General features: G+C 40.5%; 1 protein-coding gene across 1 annotated transcript in view; it reads right to left on the bottom strand.

Moving 5' to 3' along the window:
• Nucleotides 1–22,248, bottom strand: part of LOC101522123 (protocadherin Fat 3) — a 123,796-nt gene extending 101,548 nt beyond the window's left edge. Inside the window, exons 1-3 of the mRNA XM_036493716.2 lie at nt 21,943–22,248; nt 19,412–19,622; nt 10,949–11,088 (exon numbers count right to left, since the gene is read on the bottom strand). Coding sequence (XP_036349609.2) covers nt 10,949–11,088; nt 19,412–19,622; nt 21,943–22,248 — 657 coding nt within the window. The remainder of the gene's footprint in view (nt 1–10,948; nt 11,089–19,411; nt 19,623–21,942) is intronic.
• Between the last annotated feature and the right edge of the window lie 270 nt (nt 22,249–22,518).

Raw genomic sequence — 22,518 nt, 5'->3', positions numbered from 1 at the left:
GATCAGATAGGATATAAACCAGCACCCATATGGGATCCCGGCAGATGCAAGGTGAGGATTTAGCTGCGGGGTTATTGTGCTGGGCCCTTTCCTTGTAATTCAAGTTGCTTTATCTTGTCTAACTATATGGTTATCTTGTCTAACTGATACCTAGAGCACAATGATGCATAGCTACAGACATAGTGATGCTCTCTCAATCTCGGCTGAGAAAAAGCTCTAATGATTCTCTAGTAATCATGTTTTTGGCTGCCTTTAGAAATTTATTTACCTTCGCACAGATGTGATTTTTTTTTAAGTGAGAAAATTGGGGCGGTGCTTTCACTTCCATGCCAGGACCAGCTGACCCTGGGAGCAGGCCTGCTGGAGAACAAGCTTTACGATACAGTCCATGGCAGAAAAGCAGTTAGGAATTACATTGATAGCTTTGGGTATTTATTTTAATATCTACTCTATTTATAAGATCATACCAGGTTGCTTGGATGCCCATTTTTTTAAAAGCTTAAGTTCATCACGATGCTAAAATATTAATGTTCACAGAAGCAGTTAGTTATAGCAACGGGAAAAAAAGAAAAGCCTTTCTGGCCAGCAAGCCTGCCCTGACCTTCATGAAGTTTTAAAAGTTGATGTGCTCTTGAAAAGCTTGCCTCTTTCTGCTTGCTTTGTGCAGAGCCTAATCTATAGTCAGAACAAGTGTTTCTCTGTAAAAGACTTCCTTCTCCTTATTTGCTCTTTATTTCCCACAGTTGGGGCCATTTGTGAGCTCCTGAAGTAACAAACAAAGCAAAGTAACTCTCAAAGATGTTGTGTTCAAAATGGTAATTGAAATACCCAAAGAAGCACAATGGACTCAAAAGCAGGAGGAAACTCGAATATAGGAAGTCTCTTCAGAGCTGGTTTCAATGCTGCCCACCACAAACACTTTGCGTTTTGCAGGCTCCTCTAGGCTAACTCCGGGCAGAGGCCAAACCCTGCTTTACAAAGGCTCATGGTATGAAATGTGCACAGCAAGAGTTGGAGGGTAAGGGTTCTGTCTTTGTTGGAACTAATTAAATCCTAAATTACTGCAATCCTGCTCTGCCTCTGCTGGCATTTCACAACTGTATTTACAGCAGTCTTCAGTTGTGATTTCAAGGGTGATGCTCTTATGTTCTCGCTCGGATTTCAAGCTTTGTTTTTCCATGTTTAGTAGAAAAATCATGTCAGCTGGTATTTGTTATAGAGTTTAAAAATCTGTGTCATTATCATTTCTTATGACTTTCTATCTTTTAACTTTCCAATGTTGAAAGGATCACAGAAGTTAAGGGATAGTATCAAACTCAAACCTGGGTCCTCTTGAGTCAGTTCTACATTTATCATACTACTTCTTTAAGTGTTTAAGTTGCATATAAAGAATCAGTGTAAGGATCACTCACATATGAACAAATAAATATGCACATATTTTAGAGAAACTGTAATTTACAAAGTATATAACTGGCATGGCCATTATCATTTCAAGAACATTAATCATGAGACTGTTTTAAATAGAAATCCCTCTGCTGCCTTCAACATTAAAATTCATTTTCAAATATTGATTCTCCGTAAGTTGTCAGGCACAGATCAATTACAGTCAGGGAAATTTTGTCTTAATAGAAAAGTTTCATATTTTAAGAAGTTGATTGTTGCTTATTTTACCTTCAGCCAATTGCAGATGCTCTCAGAACCAACCTAAATATAGGAGAGGTTTGGCCACTGCCTTTTTCACCTGCTAAGAGGCAGATGATACTAAAGGAGACAAATGAAGACACTGAGAACCATGCCCTTTGACAGTGCCTTGAACTGCAAAGCCATGGAGCAGTCTTGGCAAAAGTGCTTCCCCCCATCCCACCCTTGAATCAGGTGTGGAATGGAGAACAGAAATAAGACCAAGTGCAAATGGTCAGTGTGGGTAATCTGTTTTTCAAGGCAGCAGGTCAGTGAGGAATTCTAAACAGTGTTTGGAAATGAAGGAAGGCTAGATTCAGGCCACAGTCCACTCAGTCCCAGTGAATGCAGTCTAACTGGCCAATCTCAATTAATGTCTTTGGGAGGCTTAAAAATTTCAGAGATTATCATAAGGAGGTTTTTTAATGTCAAATTTGGCAACAACAGAGCATGTAAATACAAGCTGGATTTCCTATCTTTATAAAACCAAAGCATGACTTGAATAAGAAAAGCATGGTAAAATCACAAAATCATACACATCCTACACATCCTGAGTCTGTGAATCAAATCAACATAACTTTTAGATTATTATTTGGCCAGGCCTATCTCTGCTGTCTTTCACCAACCACAACGGAGGCCAGACACATAATTTATAACTATCAGGTATGTTATTGCAATTTTATGTTAGTTGAGAACCAGGCTCTATTAATAAAATGTGTATGTGTTCCACACATCACAGACCCAGGAAGCTTTCCACAATCACATTTTCATTTTTACAATAACCTGACGCATGCAAGATCTTATTCTCACTGGGCAGAAAAAAATGGACACACACCAAGACTTAGTTGTCTCAGATAGCAACTGGTCGAATACTGACTTGAACTTGGGTTACCTGATTCAGGGTTAGTGCTCTTGCTACTCTATTAGATGCTTCTTCTAAGGCATTCTATTGTACGTGCAAGTGTGTAAAGTTTCTGGGGTGGCATGTAATTTTTTAGAAAGAATATGTGGGTTTGAATCTCTACCAATACATATTTTGGCAGGTGCCCAAACTGTCTGTACCTCAACTTGTCCCTGGAAAAAGGGTGAAATAATAATTCTTCATGTGACTACTCCAGGATTAAAGGAAAATGAGGCCTTAGGGTGAGATTTCTTATGTCAATTATTTTTACATTTTTATTTATTTGATGTATTGAATGGCAGACAGAAATCTCCCATATGCTGTTTTATCCCCTCAGATATCCATAACAGCTGAGTCTGGGTAGACCAAAGCCAGGAACCCAGAACTCCACGTGAGCTATAGGCACTGAAGTACTCTAAAAGTCATGGACTGCCTCTCAGACTCTCATTAGAAAGAAGCTGCAGCAACTGGCTTTTTGGAATAACAGAGATACAGCCTGAGATGCTGGCATCCCATATGGGCACAGGTTTGTGTCCTGCCTGCTCCAGTTCCAAACCAGCTTTGTGCAAATGACCTGGGAACAGCAGCAGCAGATTGTCCAAATGTGTGGGTCTCTGTTACCTATGTTGGACATCAGGATGAAACTCCTGGCTCCTGGCTCAGCTCTGGCTTTTGCAGCCAATTGGGAATGAGCCAGTGCATGGAAGATTTATCATTTCTCAGGCTCTTTCTCACCCTCCTTCCGTAACTGTGACTCAAAATAACTAAAAAAAAAAAAAAAGAGCTGGAAAGGCAAGTGGAGTTGGAATTCAAATCCAGGAACTCCATATGGAATGCAGGTGTCTTGTGTGATGGCTTCACTGTCTGCCAAACAAGTTAAGAGCTTACTATGCAAGTACCACATATATATATTCCTATGTATTTTCATCCACCGACCCTTTGGAAGAACCATGTTCTTGTTTTGTTTCAATTTACTATGGAAATACATTGGCTTAGATGTGTTTGGCAGATGCCATTAGGAAAGTTGTTAAAAGTCAGAACATCCCATTTGTAGGAACACGTGTCGCTGGGCCACACTAACTCAGTGTACTGATCTGAGGGCTATGAGGAGTCTGTGCTGGCTGAGACTTCCTGATGGCCGCAAGTAGCATCATGTCTCTCAGGCATCTTAATAAAAAATCCCCCTTTAAGTTCTTTCCCTACCTTAAAAAAGTTGTCAAATATTTCATCTTGCATTGGAGAAGCAGCATAGTTTGAAGGAGGAAAGGAACCTGTTTACCTAGTTCTGAACCAGTGATGGCCCAAGGTATTCCACCTTGCTTAGCCTCTATTTTTTTAACCTGCAACATGGGAATGACGACAGTGGATTCATTTTCTACTCCTTTATGTCGTATTTCTGAAATCACAAGTCAAGCTGAAGTCAGTGGGTGAGGCAGGGATGCATTCTGGAAGTGCTGGAGCTGAATCCACTCCAAGTTCAGGTGATTGGCTGGGTAGAGCTCGTGGTTACTGAACTCAGGTCCCTGTTTCTTCATGTGAGCCGGGGGCTTCTTTGCTCCTTAGCTGGTTGCATTCTTTTGTCATGTTGCCTCCCCCATACTGAACTTCACAATGTCATCTCAAACACTTCTTTCACTTCAAATCTCTGACTTCTACTTTTGTTTCAGCAATTCAGAATCCAACTGGAGAATGTCATTGGCTGAGGAGTGAATTTCGTTAGCTTAAGACTACCTGGATAGTCCAGGATCCTCTTTTTATCTTCAAATCTGCAACCTTAATTATATTTACAAAACCCTCTTTATGCAGAGAACCTGACACATTCACAAATTCCAAAGATTTAGGGAGGAACATCTTTTGGGGGGAGGCAGAAGAGAACTTCTAGCCTGTGACAATACCTGCCTACCACAAATAGCACATTCCTCAGGAATAACTGAGATAATTGAGTGTTTTTGAGGATCATTATAAACTCTAGGGTTTTATCCATTTCATGTCTCTCAGTCCATCACAGCCCTTGCTCCAAAGATCTATTTGATTTTCAATTATACCATTTGACCAGTAAAAGTTAGCTCAAGTTGCCGAGCATCACTTTTTAACATGGTTCCACTGGACTATTCTGGAAAGAAAACAGACCCCATACTCCTTCACCAAAACTGGAGTTGGCTACTTATGCAAGGAATTCTTGTCCCTTGAGTGGTAAATAGTGTGTAAAGACTGGTTAATTGTGCCATTATATGTTGCTTTCCCAGGTACAATAGCAGGGAGCTGCATTGGAAGCAGCACAGCTGGGACTTGAACCAGTGTATTGGCACTGCAAGATTTAACTTGCTGCACTACATGACCACCACAACCCTAGTCCTACTCGATTGTGTCTGGCACTACCACTCTGCTTATAGCAATCCGTACTCCTTATGATTACTCTTTTCATCACCCAAGCCATTCATCCTTCCTTTCTAAGCCAGGCATCCCTCACTCATCTTTGAGTTTCCAAGTGTGAGTTTCCAAAAGGTTAAAGAACTGTATGATTTTCTTTCCCCAAACTATGCCTCATACCCCAGCCCCAATTTCTTCCTGAGGGAAATTAACCTGCTCTTGCTAGCCAAGGCTTCAGTGGACACAATCAGTCTCCTTATTAACCCAGAATAAAAGTGTTCCGACACTATGGAAATTGTCAATCTAACAGCCAGAGTTGGGGAGCCTTTATAAAACTGAGTATATGTGTTCCATAGGATGTCTGAATGATTGCAGGTTGAATTTCTAACTACAGTTTCTGGGCAATGAAAAAATGCTAAAGAATTTCACATAGCCAATTGGACAGCTGATTAAAACGATGGACTTTTGATAAAGAACAACAAACATATCCACCAAAATTTATAAGTAATTTTATAGGTTTCAGGTATCTCTTATCACCTTAAGCTATCTTGCAGAGTTCAATTTGCACAACTCAGTCCATATTTGCACTGGCTTGTTGGAGACAGCAGGAGTTGTGGGTGGAGGAGATGTCTGCATAAGAAAGCATCATGATGCTGCTTTAAAATTGCTCCATTGAACACTATTGATTATTTGGTCTAAAGCAATACTACCTCATGAACTGACTGCACCACCTCATGTCATTTTAAGGATATAAACGCTGAGTAAGCTTTTAAAAATCTGAGACGATTCTTGGAACAGAAAAAACACTAACATACTTTGTCTAATTTTAGGAAAAGAGAAGACTGTCAAAGGGCTGCCAAGAGTGGCCATTCAGGGCTGGCTCTTTAACAGTCTGGTAACTTACACTGGGTCTGATCTAGTCACAATGACCTTGACAGATTTTACCCTGTTGGCCTTTTGTTAGCTACCCAGGGAGTGCCTTGACATTCCGGCTTGAGCTTTCCATCCCAGGACAAGTTAGAAAATATCCAGAAGACTTGTGTACTCCATGCCTGGGATGCAGACTCTGGGTTACTCTCCTCATCAGAGCTCTGTCTCGGGCACGCACGGCTCACAACAACTTGCGAAGCCAACTCCCACATTGCAGCAACTCAAAGAAGCTAAGGAACTTCAACTTCAACTGCTGTGAAGTGGAACATTTGGGAAGTAAATGGATTGAGTCGTTAAGATTTGGCTGAATTCTGGTGGCGTCATGAAGATATGGCTGAATTCTGATCTAGCTATACAGGCTTTCCCTATCTGTGTGATGCTCTGAGCCACTCTGCGACCCTGTCGGCAAGACCACTGTCACTAGGGTGAACAACGGTTCCACCTTAGACTGTGAACCTCCACAATCATACACAAACTCTGTTGCTTTAAAAAGCTAGTCTGCCTCACATATTTCACTGCAGTGATGAATAACGTATTTATTACATTTATACCTCATGCTAACATTCCTCATGCATAAACTCAGGTAATCCTGATGGCAGCGCTAATGATATAGGTATTTTACAGATAAGCAGTTTGTGGTACAGAGAAATTAAACAACATGCTTGAGGTGACTCAGAGGGCAGAGTTGGGGATGGGGACACAGTTTTATCTACTACGAAGCTCTCACCATCAAACACCACATTATAAAAGCTACAATAAATACTATCCCTCACAATATAACAACTACTTTGTGGGAGGCCTTTGTTCATCTTGCCAGAAGGTTTTATAAATGTTGGGGTGCTTTGTTCTTGCAGTTAGTTCTGCTGAATCCTTATACCTTAAAACCACAAGCTCTTTTTACATTCCGTTCTTACACTAGGGAATCTCAGGAAAGAAAATCATGTTTATTCGTCATCAGATATTGTAGCTCTGAGGCACAGGGATCCTGGGGGAGTTGGGAGAAGAGGACCAAGCTGAAGATGAAGGCAGTGTTTTCATGTCGATACCAAATCCCTGAGGTTCTGATTTATGTGACATTTGTGAAGCAAAATTCAACATATTGTTTATGGCTGATTTGAAGCCCATGTCATACCATGTTTTATGCTTCTAAATGAACAAAGTAGAGAAAAGTTCCCAAAGGAACACTGAACAGGTGTTCGGGGCCTACAAGACATTTATTTAGCTACATGGTGAAAAGTTTCGTTTGATGGTGAAATCATTAAGTCGTTTAGGGTCATGGACTGATGCATGCTTCAGTGGTTTCGCAGAGATTTCTAGAATGCCTTTTTATTTCCCCAAACATCTTTCTGTGAAAATGTCCTTGACACAGGGTGGCGGGGCATTGACTAATTCAAAGAACTACTCTTGTCACCACTGCCTGGGAAACCATACAGAAGGTGGGAGAGGCCTTGGCTGGCAGTGGTGGCTGCTGAATTCAGACCATGTCATAGCTGCATTTGATGGTAATGGCTGTGACACACAAGTTTTTGCTTTGGAAACTGCTAGCTCTCACTTAAGAAGGTGATGACTCTGAGGACACGAAATAACTTTGTTGCTTTTGAAAAGCACATCTCTTAACACCTTCTGTTTACCTCCTTAGCTTGATCTGGCCAAGGGGGAATTTCAAGATCACCTCACTGCTTAACTCCTTTTGAACTGCTCCAGTGATAAGTAGAACTGTAAATTAATATGAAGGAAAATCAAGAATGGAACTCAAACAAAATTATATTCAAGTCCTGTGATTATATACTTTATATTACTTTATTCATGAGCACTTATTAGTCATCTGAATTTCATATTATAGCATTGCAACCTCAACACCTGAGACAACTTTTAGTAGATTGGATGAACTCAAAGACTATTTCTGGAATAAATGCTGTTATAAGATTTCTCATCTGATCCTAAAGAAATTCTGGAAAAAAATGTTCCATTAAGAACACTTAAGGGCCCAGTGTGGTAGCCTCACGGCTAAAATCCTCGCCTTGTATGCAACAAGATCCCATATGGGTGCCGGTTTGTGTCCTGGCTGCTTCACTTCCCATCCAGCTCCCTGCTTGTGGCCTGGGAAAGCAGTTGGGGATAGTTCAGGGCCTTGGGAACCTGCATCCATGTGTGAGACCTGGAAGAGCATCTGGCTCCTGGCTTTGGATCAGCTCAGCTCTGGCCTTTGCAGCCACTTAGGGAGTGGGCCAAGAAACGGAGCATCTTTCTCTCTGTGTCTCCTCTCTGTCTATCTGCCTTTTCAATAAAAATAAATCTTTAAACAAACAACACTTAACGAGATTTGTTGCTTTATTTTAAAGGCATAGCGACACAGAGAGAAGGACAGACACAAAGATTTACTCCATGTATTGATTCACTTCTCACATGCCTGCAAAAGCTGGGGCTGAACCACAATGAAGCCAGGGGTCTACAAGTTCATTTGCATCTCCCTCATAGGTGGCAGGGACCCAAAAACATGGATCATCATTTGCTGCCTTCCCACACTCATTAGGATGGAGCAGGAATGGAACTGTTAGTAGCCAGAAAAAAACAACACTCCTGACAAAGGCAGCTGGCATCCAAACTGGTGGCTTAATGCACTGTGCTATAGAGCCTGCTCCCTTCCCACCCCCATGCCTTCCTCCTCCCTTTTTAAAATTAATATGATTCAGTTGTATGTTTTGCTGATCCAACATGCTGGCCACATACACCATGCTGAATGTGTAGTATCCACTATTCATCCACTCATTCTAAAAGTATTTAACAAGTTTCTGTAACATTCTGGGCATACTCAAGACCATTTTAATTCAATAGTATAAAACTCCAAAGACTGGAAATCAACATGACTCATCGCTCTAGTTGTCTTTTATTTACTTATGAGGAATCATGAAAAAAGTTCACAGGAAACGCATGTTTTGAAAAACAACTGCATGGGTTTCAACAGTTTTTACGCTAAAATAAGTATTTCTTTTAATTCCATTTTTGCCTTTTTGTATCTTATATTTTTAAGACAGCAGGAAATCTGGGTTTGAGGTTATAAGACAGGTTAATTTTTAAAAAAAGCTAAAGTTGTACTTGAAGTAATTTAGCACTAAAGACTTAGAAATACATTAAGTGGGTTGCTTTGCTTTAGTCTTTGGGCACAGTTTTAAATTATGTGCTTCCCACAGGACCTCAGCTTGAGGCTCTTGCTATGAAGTCTATAGTGTTGAAAATAACCTGAAGTGCTGTGGTTTAAGTAGGGTGCCCACACAATTTATTTTCTCCATTGGGCAGTTTTACAAGAGGATGGAATACCACTAATAATCCTGCCAGTGCAACAGGTGCAAGCAAGACCATTTACAGCAAATGGAATCCTCTGGCCACCACTCTTTGCCTTATCAGGTTAGTGGGAACAGACACAACTTGTAAGATCAGAAATGATCATACACAAGCTGCCTTACCTGTTTAAGTCACCTCCTTTTTCTTGGATTTATGCAAATAAAACATACAGCGATTGTACTACAATGAACCCTGTTCTTTCCTTAAAATGCTATTATTTTATACTTAGAGTGAAAGGAGTGTCATTAAATGCTTGAATCAAGTTTAGACTAGGAGGTGGTTGGCTCAACAAAAACACAAAATACCTCTGCCCTTAAAAAAAAAAAAAGGGTCGTTAGGAAAGCTTATACCATATTGAAAATAAACCAATACTTGCTTGCTTCAAGGTTGGCAAAAATGTCATTTTCCTACCTGAAACATTGTACTGAGACAGATGCTGAGGACACATCTGAGCAGAGAAAAGGGCCTTTATCAGTTAGTGATGCCTTTTAGAGTTAAGAATAGCAGAGGAAGATAGGGGTTATGGTATATGCATATGCATAGGCACTGGCTTGCCCTCTTAACTGGCCTCGGTTTCTGTTACCAAGGAAGAAAACAAACACACGAAATCCTCTTATATGCAGGCGGGGAAAGCCTGCCCCATGTTAATATGAACACTGTGTTAGTCTCACTGAGGAAGGTGTACTGAGCCATAGGGAATGCCCAGGGAGCTTCCGTCCTTCCTGACTCTCATCACATGTTTATTTGTGTTAAGTTGCAGAGCGCAAAGAGCAGTCCTCCACCTTGGCTGCACATGACAACTGTGATGGATCGCTGGGGATGGAGGCGAAAGCCATCAGTGTTTAACTCTCCCCACAACTAGGGGATTCTGTTGTGGAGCCTGGATAAGGAACCAGTGCTAGGCTGGAGTCGGAGGGGTCAGGGCACCTAGATCCTAGTCCTTATGCTTTATTAATACTGTGTGATCTTGGGTGGATTTCCCCGCTGTTGTCAATGTGCAAAGTGAATGAGGATCCCTGGGTATTCTCTAGTTTTATCTTTCTGATACTAAAATACCTTAATGGGACCAGCATTGTGGCAGAGCAAGTTCAGCTGCTGCCTGCAACATAAGCATACCAAATGAGTGCCAGTTTGAGTCCTGGATTCTTCACTTCCAATCCAACTCCCAGCTAATGTGCCTGGGAAAGCAGCGGAGGACAGCCCAAGTTTTTGGACTTCTGAATCTACAGGAAAACCAAGAAGAAGCTCCTGGTTTTGGCCTGAACCAACCTTGGCTTTTGTAGCCATTTGGGAAATACACCAAGGGATAGAAGATCTATCTCTCTTTTTCAAATACATAAATATTAAAAAACAAAACAAATCAACAAACACACCCAAATCAGAGGAGGAGAATAATACCACAGCATGTTAACTTACATGGTTTGGTCAAACTCCTCTTTGTAAATTCAGGAGTTAATGTTGTTGTCAGAGATATATCAACAGTAAATGCTCAGGAAGCAAACAGGCATCAATCACTCTCCCACACATGAACAATCACAAGCTTTTGAAAGATTATCGAATACCATTGAGAGAATCTTTTTCCTAGGTTGTTCTCTAAGTTTTTCAAATGCTAGCAATCCAAGAACATAATTTACTGCTTCCAATACCACGTTTTGCTTCACTGCGTGCACCCTTGCCTTAGTAGATCTTTCAACATTCCTGTTATTTAGTAATTTAACATCTTACCTGAGTGACAGCAACATTTGTTCCGTCGGTGACTTCCACGGTCATGTTGTAGAGAGATCTCTGCTCTGCGTCCAAAGGCTTGGCAATGACAATTGTCCCAACACCTTTCTCTGCGTCAAAAGAGCTGTCAAAATTCCCCCCTGATGATTTCACAGAAACAACATGAAATTAGCATATCTGAGAAATCATTACAGGTGTTGAGCATAGTCTTTAACAGGACACATTGCAATATTGTTGACAGGCTTCCCTATGGCTCAGTTTGTATGTCTTAAATGGGGCTTCTTTATTTCTAACCTAATTCATATTTTAAAACACAGCCTCTGGAGTACTTAAACAATGTTTTAAAAACAAAAAGAGAGAATGTATTGCAGAGAAAAACCTCAGCAGTAATGTTAGAGTACTGAAGCATAAACTGATTGCATAAAATATTTAGAAAGCTAATGGCCCTTCCACCCCTTGTGGCTTCTGTGCTAACAATCTGTAGATCTTTTGGCTGTTTTCAAAAGTTGATCAAGTTCCAAGGAAATGCATAGTCTATTATCAATAAAAATGAGCAGACACTCTTAAATCTATTCCTGGATTGATGGTAAACACTTGGCTGGTAGAGTTCAGATCCCTTCAGTGAAATATCAGAAATAAAGCCATAAATACTAGCAAATAAGTAAAAGCCAAAAAAGCACACTGAATTTCATACTAAAAGCTCTACATTGGCAAGCTGGTATATTTTTGGAGATTTGGTTTGCCTTTATGGTGTAAATTATTTTCCTCCTAAAAAAAGTAGAAAGTTTATGGAAAATTCAAAATGGAACTAAGAAAGGATTAAAGGAGAATATCAGTTTGAACAATATCAACTCATAGAACAATTTATATGAAGTTTAGAATACTTTGTTCTCCCTGTGCTGGGAAGAACTCATGGTCTGAAGGTGCTATGCTCAAAATAACACTGGCATTGCTGAAATTACTGCTAATTTTTTTTTTTTTTTTTTTTTTTTTGGTGTCCCAGGGTGTGGTTTAAGATATTTACAAAATAAACATAGTTATCTGGAGGGAGAAAAGATCCTGGAAATGCCGGAAATTTGTTAATTAACATTGAGATATACTTACAAGCTCTATTTGGTTAGTCTGAAACAGCATTGTGTTAACTAATTTTAGTCTTGGACAGTACTTTTATCTGACTATAGCATGTGCACTTACTGATTTCATAATTTAGAAATCTTGACTTCTTATTTTCTCTATTCTTCATATTTCACTTTGTTGATCAATGAACAGTACATTTCTGTGGTATTACCTTTGTAAATGAAATGATTTAACAGAAAGGAGAAATTTACCTAAATTACTGGAATTTGATGTATAGTGACATAAAACAAATACTATGGTTTACTATAAAGAAACTGGTCATATATTTCAAGTACTTAATGCTTGCATCTGTCATATACACTTAACATTATTTAATTGCAAGAGAGAACATAATTGCCCTTGACATTTAATTAAAGTTATGGAGATACAGGGGTACAGAAAATTGCTTGGAGGTGATATATTTTTTTCAGAAATTTCATCTAAAAAGAGACTCATCATCCAATTAATATCTTTAATTGACTTATGAGAAACACTACATGTTAAAGCCAAAAAAAAAAAAAAAAAAAAAAAACACCCTTCTGAAGAATAGGATAAGAAAAAATGTGGGAACATCCGGGCAAAAAAAGAAGCAAGCCTTAGGTCACTGTTTCTTATTTAAAGGAATATTTCATGTTGATAATCACAGGAAATGAAATGGAAAGCAGATTTTAGAGTCTAGACTAGCCATTATAATGAGCAAAGGAAAACCATTTCTATCAAGTGGTATATTCTGAAACGCACATACGCACATATGTTGCTACAGAGAGTTCCACAGAAAGTACTCAAAATTATCTCATAGGACTTGAGTAAAAGGATGGACAAAAATATAACCTCACACACTATTTCTGGTGTGTATGTAATCATATTCTAAATGGCTTTGAGAATATTTTCTCACCAAGATGTTTATTTTGTTCAATCTGAGCATGATTTTGTTGTTGTTGTTGTTGTTTTGTTTTGTTTTTTATTGGTGGAAGGGCACATGGGAGAAACAAGTCCTCCTCTGGTATGGATTATATAAGAAGGTAAACCAGACTTCACAACATAGAAATCCTGATAACTACGTGACTTCACTTTGCTCTGGTCCAAAGGTATATGACAATAAAGTTCAGAGAACATGCAAGCACAAGTTTCCAGCTTCAGTAACTGTTCAGGTGGGGTGTGACTGTGTGCTCTCATCTGTGATGTTTTCCTCAGGTTTTAACATAAAGGGCACAACCATTTCACATTCTCAGTGGCATAAATTTACATGTGAAACGCAGATTGTTTATTTTCTTAGTCATTCTTCATTTCAAATAGAATTTTGATCACTTTGGGGGTTGTCATTTTTTACAGCTGCTGCTTTGCTGGTAGGCATTGTGTCTGTATCTGTATTTGTGTGTCTCCTTCATTCACCATAGAGATGTCTAAAGGGATAGGGGAGTCAGCCCATTGCAAGAACAGGGTGAAGCGTGTTGGCAATGAGCCATTGAATATCTTTTAGTCTATCAGTACGGCTAGCAGGCTTGATATATACTCATTTCCAGGACATTTGCTCCTAGTTAAACCAAAATTTTATGTAAAACAAACCTTCCCTAAGTCTCAAATTGAATTTCTGACAAGGGACACAGAATCTAGACCAGCAGTTCACCATCAACCCTCACACAATTTAATAACCTACCACTTAAGCATCCCATTTCATAAATGACTCTGTATCTCTCCCCGAGGTCTCATTTTTCAGGTTTCCTTTTAGCCTGAAAGGTGATTTCATTTTCGTAGGAAAACATGTCCGAATCATCCCGGGTGAGAATATCAAATGCAAGGAATCCATTTTCACTAGCGGCATTCCATTTCAACAAGGTGTGCTTCCTCAGAGCCAGTAACAGAACATGCAAAGCCAGAGTGTATTTGGTGCAGCAGCGTGAGGCTCAACAAAAGGTGGGAAGAAGGGAGGACACTGCCGAGCCAATCCGAGTGTCAACAAAGTGGGAAATCAGAGAAGTCACAGCCTGAGCATTGCTGCAAGGGTGTGCGGCAGGGATGGTTAAAAGCGAGGTTGTGAACAGCCCACATAACAGATCATCCACATCAGGGACATTGCTGGTTGACCATTTTTGGTCAAGACAGGTATAATAAACAAAGAGCAGAAGTGGCACTTTGGACTGCTATAGAGTTCTAAAATTAAATATAGCAAGTAGGATTGTCTGATGAAAGACTGTAACAATGGGGTATGAATGACAATATCCTGAGCTAACTGCTACTGCCTGACTGTGCTGGGGAGGGTGGGGGGGGGGGAAATCCCAGGTCACAATTTAATCAATTTTCCCCTTTAAAGATGGGTGTGAAATACCAAGGTCTCTCTATAGATTTTAAAAGTGAAAATTCCCACAGTGTCCCCCTTGAGAAGCTTTTAGTTCTCTAGCATACAATTTCATTCCACTACCAGTGTAGGTATAAAAATGCCAACCCCAAATGTAGTAGTCACTGTGGGGGAAGTGTTGTGTGAGAAGCTTCCAAAACACTGAGCTGCTGAATCTCAACGAATTAAGGGAGTCATACGCAAGCTGTTCATTCAAGTTCAGCATGTACACCAAACTTGAGAGCAAATTGTTAAACACCAGTTAGGGTGTCATCATGTATAATCTTCCTTGGAAAGCAGCAAGCACTGTACAGGGTTGCAAAAGATATTTACGTGGAAGGCAGGTGACACCAAGTAGAGGCAAGGAAATAGTGATAGGAACTCAAATGCTTTCTAGAATCCAGATTCTTTTTGTTAAAGCAAGTGATACATGAAGTATTTCTAGCCGTTAAAAGTTATTTTCTTAAAGCCTCTGGGGCCAGCATTGCATCATATTAACTTGAAGTCTGCAATGCCAGCATCTCACATAGGCACTGGTTCGAGTCCAAGATGCTCCACTTTCAATCAAGCTTCCTGCTATTGTGACTGAGAAACCAGTGGAAAATGGCCCCCATCCTTGGACTCCTGAATCCACATGGGAGTTTTAGATGGAGTTTTTGGCTCCTTGCTCTGGTCTACTCAGCTCTGGGTACTTTGGCCATTTGGAAAATGAATCAGCTGATTGAAGATTTGTCTCTTCATCTCTTTTTAAAAATATGTATTTATTTTATTGTAAAGGCAGATTTATAGATAGAAGATACATAAAGATTTTCCATCTAGTGGTTCAATCCCCAAGTGGCTGCAATAGCTGGAGTTAAGCTGATCTGTAGCCAGAGCCTCTTCTCACATGGGAGCAGGGGCCCAAGGCTTTGGATCATCCCCCTGTTTTCCCAGGCACAATCAGAAAACTGGGTGGGATGTGGAGTAGCTGAGACACAAACTGCCACCAATGTGGGATCTCGGTGCTTACAATGGGGAGGATTAACCAATCTAGCCATCATTATGGACCCTTTTTGTCACTCTTTTTCTGTAAGTCTGCCTTTCAAATCAATAAAATAAATCTTTCTTAAAAAAAACCTCTATAGATGTGCTCCTATGGACCAGATGGTTGTTATGCCATAAAAAAGGTCTACCAAGGATCAAATTAGAAAAATACTGCAGAATAAGAGAAATGAAATTCGGATATCATTCTAATGAATTTCAGTAACAGTACCCTGATAGAAGAACAGGTGTATTGTAAGTGGACATGGCTGGTTTACCCGGAATGATTAGTGAATAGTTTTATGATCAACAAAAATATGGACACTGGCCTAAGAAAGACCCAGAGACCTCCAAACCCTGGTCGGATATTAAAGCCACCGCTAGTGCTATCAAAGTTCAACTGGCCCATTTGATTCAATCATACAAAAATTAGGGGTTAGGGTTGGGAACAAAGCTCAAGAAGAACAGGTCTATACTATGAGTACAAATAGATAGAAGCCCAATGTCTGCAGGGATCAGTGACAAACTAAGGACACAGTGGCCTTTACATTCTCTGCAAAACAGAAAGATGTTCCTGCCGGAGATGGACCTGTGAACTGGTATTCACCATGAGAATCATTCTCAGAAAACAGTCTTTCTCTTTGCAAATCATGGGATGAATAAATGAAAACATGTTAGATGCATGCTATCTACAAAGAAAGCCATCTTCCTGTCTGACTCAGGTAAAAAACTGAAAAGAAAAAAAAATAACAGTTGCAGCAGTCCTTATCAAACTTTAGGTAAACAGCAATTGTTTGAAGTGTGCCATAAGGGTCGCCTTTACAGTTCAAATATTTGCCATCAAAATAAAGATATGGGAACTGAACTGTGAACCAGATTGTGTGCACATTAGAGAGTATGTAGATCAAGGAACTACTGAGTTGAAATCATAGTCTCCTGAAAAGTGTGAAGATACGTGATAAAACCACAAAGGATTATGGGTTATTTTTGTTCCCTTCATTTTCCTTCCCATTTAACACAGAAGAGGAACATGCTGTGCATTAGACTGTGAGAACACAAAGCAGTTCAACCTTATTATGTTTCCTTTTTAATTACAATGTTCTTAACTCAGTTACATGCAGTGCTACTGCTTCTGGAAGCCAAATAGTGTAGCTATATAATATTGTAAGCAACCTATCTTGGAGGCACACGGAGATATCTAGCAGATCCTCAATGCAAGGTCCAGCCATAGTTTTGGTGAACTCCTATCATGATTAGAGAAAAAGAAATGTAATTGAACAAGTAGCTGGTAGATATGGAAATGTAGAAATGAGGAGATTATATTTTCAGGGGAAAAACACACTGAGATACTATTTCTGCCTACTTGAGTATTTATTAGTTAGCATTTGTAAGCTATAAGTGCTTGGCCAGCATGTTGGTTATCTATGTATCTGTCTATACAGAAGACTTAAGGCCCTAGACATACAAAAAGAAACAAACATGATCCCCCTTGGAAGAGTCATGAGATTATTCGCCAGATCAGTACTTTTCCCAGAGACTTCATTTCAAATCCATGCTGACATCCTATGCCTTGGAATTAATTGTTCACATTTCCCTACAATACACTGCTGTGTCTTAAGCATTGAGAACTGCTCCCTCCTGTCCCTTTGATGTGATCTTGGCTAAATAGGATGCTGAGATAAAGAAGAAAGAAGAAACAGATGCGTGTTTCCATAACCAAAGAAAAATAAGCAAGAAATCTTGAACGTGAAAATGAAACATCTGAATACGATAAAGAAAACAATAGGTATTTAAGAAGACGAAAGATGTTGTCAGCAGAACGAGGGAAAAAAACGAGTCTAACGGAGTAGAAAGATTTTCAAAAGGGGGATTTGGTGGAAGAGAGACTGTATCATAATACTAGAAGCATCTGGGGAAGGGTTTTACCTCTGTGGTGAAATACAGAGTTGGCGTTTCAAGATGATGGTTGTTGGATGTGGGGATGGAAATACAATCATGTTCTATTCAGGCATCTGGCCCAGTAAGTTCATTTTCTAAGAGAAGCCTGGCTGGATGTTACTAGATTTACAGTGGGATCTCTGTAAAGGAAGCATCCCACTGGAGAACCAATCCTTGGGGTCTTTATCAAAAGAACTACTCAGTGCACAGCCACATTCTATTGACTGCTTGGTTTCCACTGCACCCTCTTACAGGTCGATCATAAGAGATCATTACTGCACATGATCCTGAAAACCCTGCAACCAGCACACATACTGAACCTGAAGTGTATTTTCTGTGATGCTCTGTGGGAGCTGTGTTGAAAATGGCTGCAGAAAGACAAAAGCAATGAATATTAAAAACTCCCTTTGTTGCACTAGGAAAGAAGGTGAAGCAATGCAGACAAATTTCAGTGGTCACAAAAGGTTCCAAGTCCAATACATTAAGCGGAGATGAAGAAGGAATTGAAAGCTTGTATGAGGATGGTGGCATACTGGGACAATTAAATTGGCGCCAATTAAATAAAACAAAGACATTTTTACTCTCATCCTATACAAACAATGAAAAAAAGGAACCCTTTCTTTTTGGGAGGTCAGAGGGCTCTCTCCTAAGGCTTAAAGGTGGGTGGGTGACTTTCTTTGTCTCCTTTCAATAGATATGGAATATATTTAGATGCTTTCCTCAATGCAGCTGTTCCTGAGAGCAGAAGTGGGTTTTTGTGCACCCTGCTCAGGCAGCAACATGTTGAAGGAAATGATTCTCCCCGCCCAGCTCTCTTGGATTTTCTGCCTCCATTAAGAAGCGTGGGACGTGGCAAGAGTTCAACACAGTGTCAGATACCTCTGTGCTCTCAGCAACAGGCCTATTTTGTTTCCCTTTCCTTGGCACTTATTTCCTCACCGTTGCCTCTCCCTGCAGGATTGTTGAGGGCAACAGTGTTGTTTTGCCCTTTTCTTTTTGCAGCCCAGCATGCTTGCTTGCTTGCTTTCAAGGAATTTAAAGGTTGGCTCCCAAGTCTATCTTGCATGCTTCCGCTTGCTTTTCCCTATTTAGCTTGTGTGGGACGCATACTGGCTATGTATTTATGATCCATTTCCTGCTCTTCCTTTTATGGACAGTGGTCAGGGGACTCTCTTAATGGAACTTTTTGATATATAAACGACACTGCTGCTATAAAACAGAGGGGCTGGAATACATCTTCAATTATCTTTTAAAGTGTAAAAGACCCAGTTCAATAGAAAAAAGCTACAAAAAGGTAAAAAAAAAAAAAAAACAACAACAAAAAGCCCACATACCTCAAAAACAAAAGAAAAAAATCAAAACAACCCCCCAACCCAAACCCCATCAAACCTTAAACAAAGGAGTCATTGGATACAAGTAATGCAATGGCTGTTAGAGGCATGTATGAAATCTGTGGGCTGCACTTCAGCCTGTCACAGGCAGTTATGAAAGATGTAATTCAATTTGCTTAAAAAAAAAAAACGTAAAAGGCAGATTGGATAGCTATATTTTAGCAAATGTGTTTGCACTAAGGGTACCTTCTGTTGAACAGTTCTGCCCACAAGCTGTCTGTAGAATATAGAACATCTCTCGAGCATGCTTGCCACCTTGAAGCAGGGCAGTCGGGAGCAGAAAAAAAAAGAACAGAATGCAGAAAAAAGGTGAAGAAAAAGAGAGAAATGAAGGACAGCAAGTCTAGTACCATCAATACATTTAGAAATGAGATTAGCCAAGTGTGACAATAGAATTTAAATGACACACAGAAAGACATTAAGATTGCAATAAATAACATACTATGGAAATCCAGCCAGAGAGCACTTTCTGTTCAGCTTAGCTACAGAATCAGAACGAAAGCACAGGTTGATTATTCATTTTACTGGCTCTTTTGCATTCCAGCACTATGTAACTTTTAATCTTAGCACGAGTTTCAGTTTTATTTAATTTTGTGTCCAGTCATTCCAAACAATCAATTACCACCACTTTGCCCAAAACTGCTCTGGGTGATTCAAACTTACCAACTATGTCAAACCACAGAGGGGTGTTAGCAGGTTGCACGGACACCACCCCCACTATTTCGGTCACTCTGTCACTCTCCATGATTGTGAAGTTATAAAATGGCTCATCGAAGGTCAATGGGATGGGTGAGGGAGGTGGTTTCTTAATCCATTCAATGTGGAGGCGAGCCGTGGAGGATTTCTGTGGGCGCCCATTGTCCACAGCCTTAATCTACTTGCACACAGAAAGAACACAGAAAGATGTCTTAGAGCCCTGCTGCTGTGGAAGTTTGGATCTGTTAGTCATGTGTTGTTGGCCCAAGAGTCCATGCTCATTATAGAGACCTGCAAGAAGAGACCTGCCACAGATGATCTCAGGAATCTGGAGGGTGCGAGTGAGTCAAGGGGTGGGGTCACTCCTTGTTCACCAGAGGCCTATCTAGACGTCTACCAAGTTTCCAGATACAGAAACTTTGAAAAGAACTGCTGTACTTAACAATGTGTAGTGCAGTGCTTCATGGGCATGAAAGATAATCACACTAGTAGGATAGCTATTCTAACTCTTAATGGCAATGACCCTGAAGCTCCTGCCTGGTACTGATGTCTGAAAAGAAACAAAGAGCAATGTGAATACTTCTTTGTGTGTGAAAGACATGTGAAAAGTGTGTGTATGTGTGTGTGTGGGTAGTGTCAGGTTTTGCAGCTCTGCCTTCTACATTATTCCAGAGAAGTACTTCACTCACACAGGGCCCAAGAGGAGTGATGGAGGCAGACTTGGGAAAGGCAGCTGGCGTGATCTAATTGCCTTAGAGGGTTGTCAGTTATGCCGACTGCAACGCAATGAAGTGCATGTTCCTGGTTGGCAGCACGAGCTACTGGGAGCAGTGTACTGTACGCTCATAGTCTGATGAAAGAGTAGTAGAAAACACGTGTTCTTGCCCAGTTGGGCAGGTCAGGTGAACTGCTGTGGTGTAATGTTGGACAGTCAAAAAAAAGGCCAATGAGCAAAAAAGACTGACACAAAACTGAAAGATCAAAACAAAAGTTTACAAGGATTTTTCAAGTATTACATCTGAAAAGTACCATTTTGGGACACAGGGCCAGCAGCCTTTGAAAATGGAGACAATTTATAACATCGTCATGCTGTATGTTCATGGGTTATCATGATGCCCCAAAGAACCCTTAAAGATGCACATCTATGTTAGGTTTCCCAGGGAGCTGAGATAAGCATTAGGGTAAGTGATTTTCTTGGGGGGGGAGCTCTAAAATAAAGGAAGTAAAGAGATCAGGATAGGTAGGGGTAGAACTTGCAATGATGTCCTACGGATTGCATGGAAGCTCTGTGTCAGATCCACCCACACTGGAGGCTAAGGGATTGTACATTTGGATACTGTGGCCAATCATTCATTGGCTGTATGTGGCTTGGCTGGGGTGGGAGACGAGAGTCTCTTGGGTCAACCATCAGCCAAAGATGCTTCTGCAGAGAAGGAGGCAGCTGTGAGCCCAGCACTTACAGCAGCTGGGGGACTGACAGAGCTCCATGTTATAGGAGAATGGGCAGGACATCAACAGCATCCACTAGAGTGCATTGAATTCTCAAAATCCCCAACTGCAACTCTCAAACAGCTGCAACAACACATGTTCCATCAGAGCTGTCAATGGTCGGAACAGGGCAGCTATTTTATTATCTTCTTTTCTCTACCTGCTGTTCTGGATATGTTACTGAACAGGGAAAAGATCCCTAGTTCCTGAGGACCAAAAAAGAAAAGGCACTCTTATCATCCTTAAAATAATAAAGGTATTACTGCACAATGCAGAGGAGGCTGAAGAGAAAGAGAAGGATGGTGAACAGTGTCAACTCTTGACAGTTGTTGAGACTCTGGAAAGTGTCCATCAGCTGTGAAGGATGACCAGCCAGTCCTATTCGCCAGAAGCACAGGTAGTCTATAGCTAAGGTGGTTCGAGGTATATACCTCAGTCACGTGTGGTGAAATTTCTATTTGAGATTATGTTCATGCTGGTTTTGATTTTTAGTTTCTAACTTGTCACTTATTATCAAGCTTTTTTTTTTCATTTGGTACCGAGTAAACAGGTGTGACTTTTATCTATTTCACAATTTACACAGCTAAATTCATGTTCTATCATGTTATCAACAATTTAAAAAGTTGCTTGGGAAATCTTGGGGACATGCCGAGTGCTATGTTCTTTAGTGCTGGAAAGGAATCCCTTTGCTGTTCCACTGTCCTCAGTTTGCATCCGTGCTCAGTACACTGAGAATAATTTAGGGCTGCAGAAAGTGCAGCTGAGTATGCTGTGGGACGTGCAGTAGGATTGTGGTTGGAAGATGGGAAGGTTTGCTGATGGGATACAACCAAAGGAAGCTGGCTCATTATTTCAGAATACCAAACAAGCAAGAGATCTCACCTGTACTTATCTTCCACAGCTTTGAGGCTGCACATTTATCCTAAAGATTTAATACTGAAAGGAATACACAAACACGAAAAAGTAATCCTTTCTTCCCATCAGTGTTGCTGGATTTCAGAAGATCTTACCGTTAGGATGTCATAACTCCCTGCTGTGAACTGCTTTCTGGAGGAAACCATGCCTGTTTTAGGGTCTATAAAGAACTTCCCATCATCATTGCCATCCACAATACTGTAGGAAATTTCTGCGTTGGGGCCTTCATCTCTATCAAAGGCAAATGCCCTATAAATTGGTTCTCCCCTCTTTTTTCGGTCACGTTCGGGCAGCTTGATCTGGTAGACCTTCTCTGGGAACTGAGGCTTGTTGTCATTCTCATCCAGAATCTGAACCACCACCCAAATCGTTGATTGCTTGGGAGAGGGACCGCCATCCATCACTGTCACCTGGGATTGGAAAGAGAAAGCATGACACAATTAGAGAAAACATCTCCTGTTTGTCCCGTGGCTGGCTCCACAAAGGACCATCTTGCACCCTAAGCCCTAAGGCATTTCAGTTTTGTTACTGCCATGGTTCATATCAAAAAGTTTACTTTTCATGATTTACCTACAGAAAAAGGAGTTCTCCCAACACAGAAATGAAAATCTACAGAAAGTGTGGTAGAGAATTAGGACCGTCTTTGTTGAAGATGCTACATCACGTTAACA

The sequence above is a fragment of the Ochotona princeps genome, chromosome 4 (assembly GCF_030435755.1).
Source record: "Ochotona princeps isolate mOchPri1 chromosome 4, mOchPri1.hap1, whole genome shotgun sequence".
NCBI classification, from domain to species: domain Eukaryota; kingdom Metazoa; phylum Chordata; class Mammalia; order Lagomorpha; family Ochotonidae; genus Ochotona; species Ochotona princeps.
This window is presented reverse-complemented; position numbering and strand designations above follow the sequence as displayed.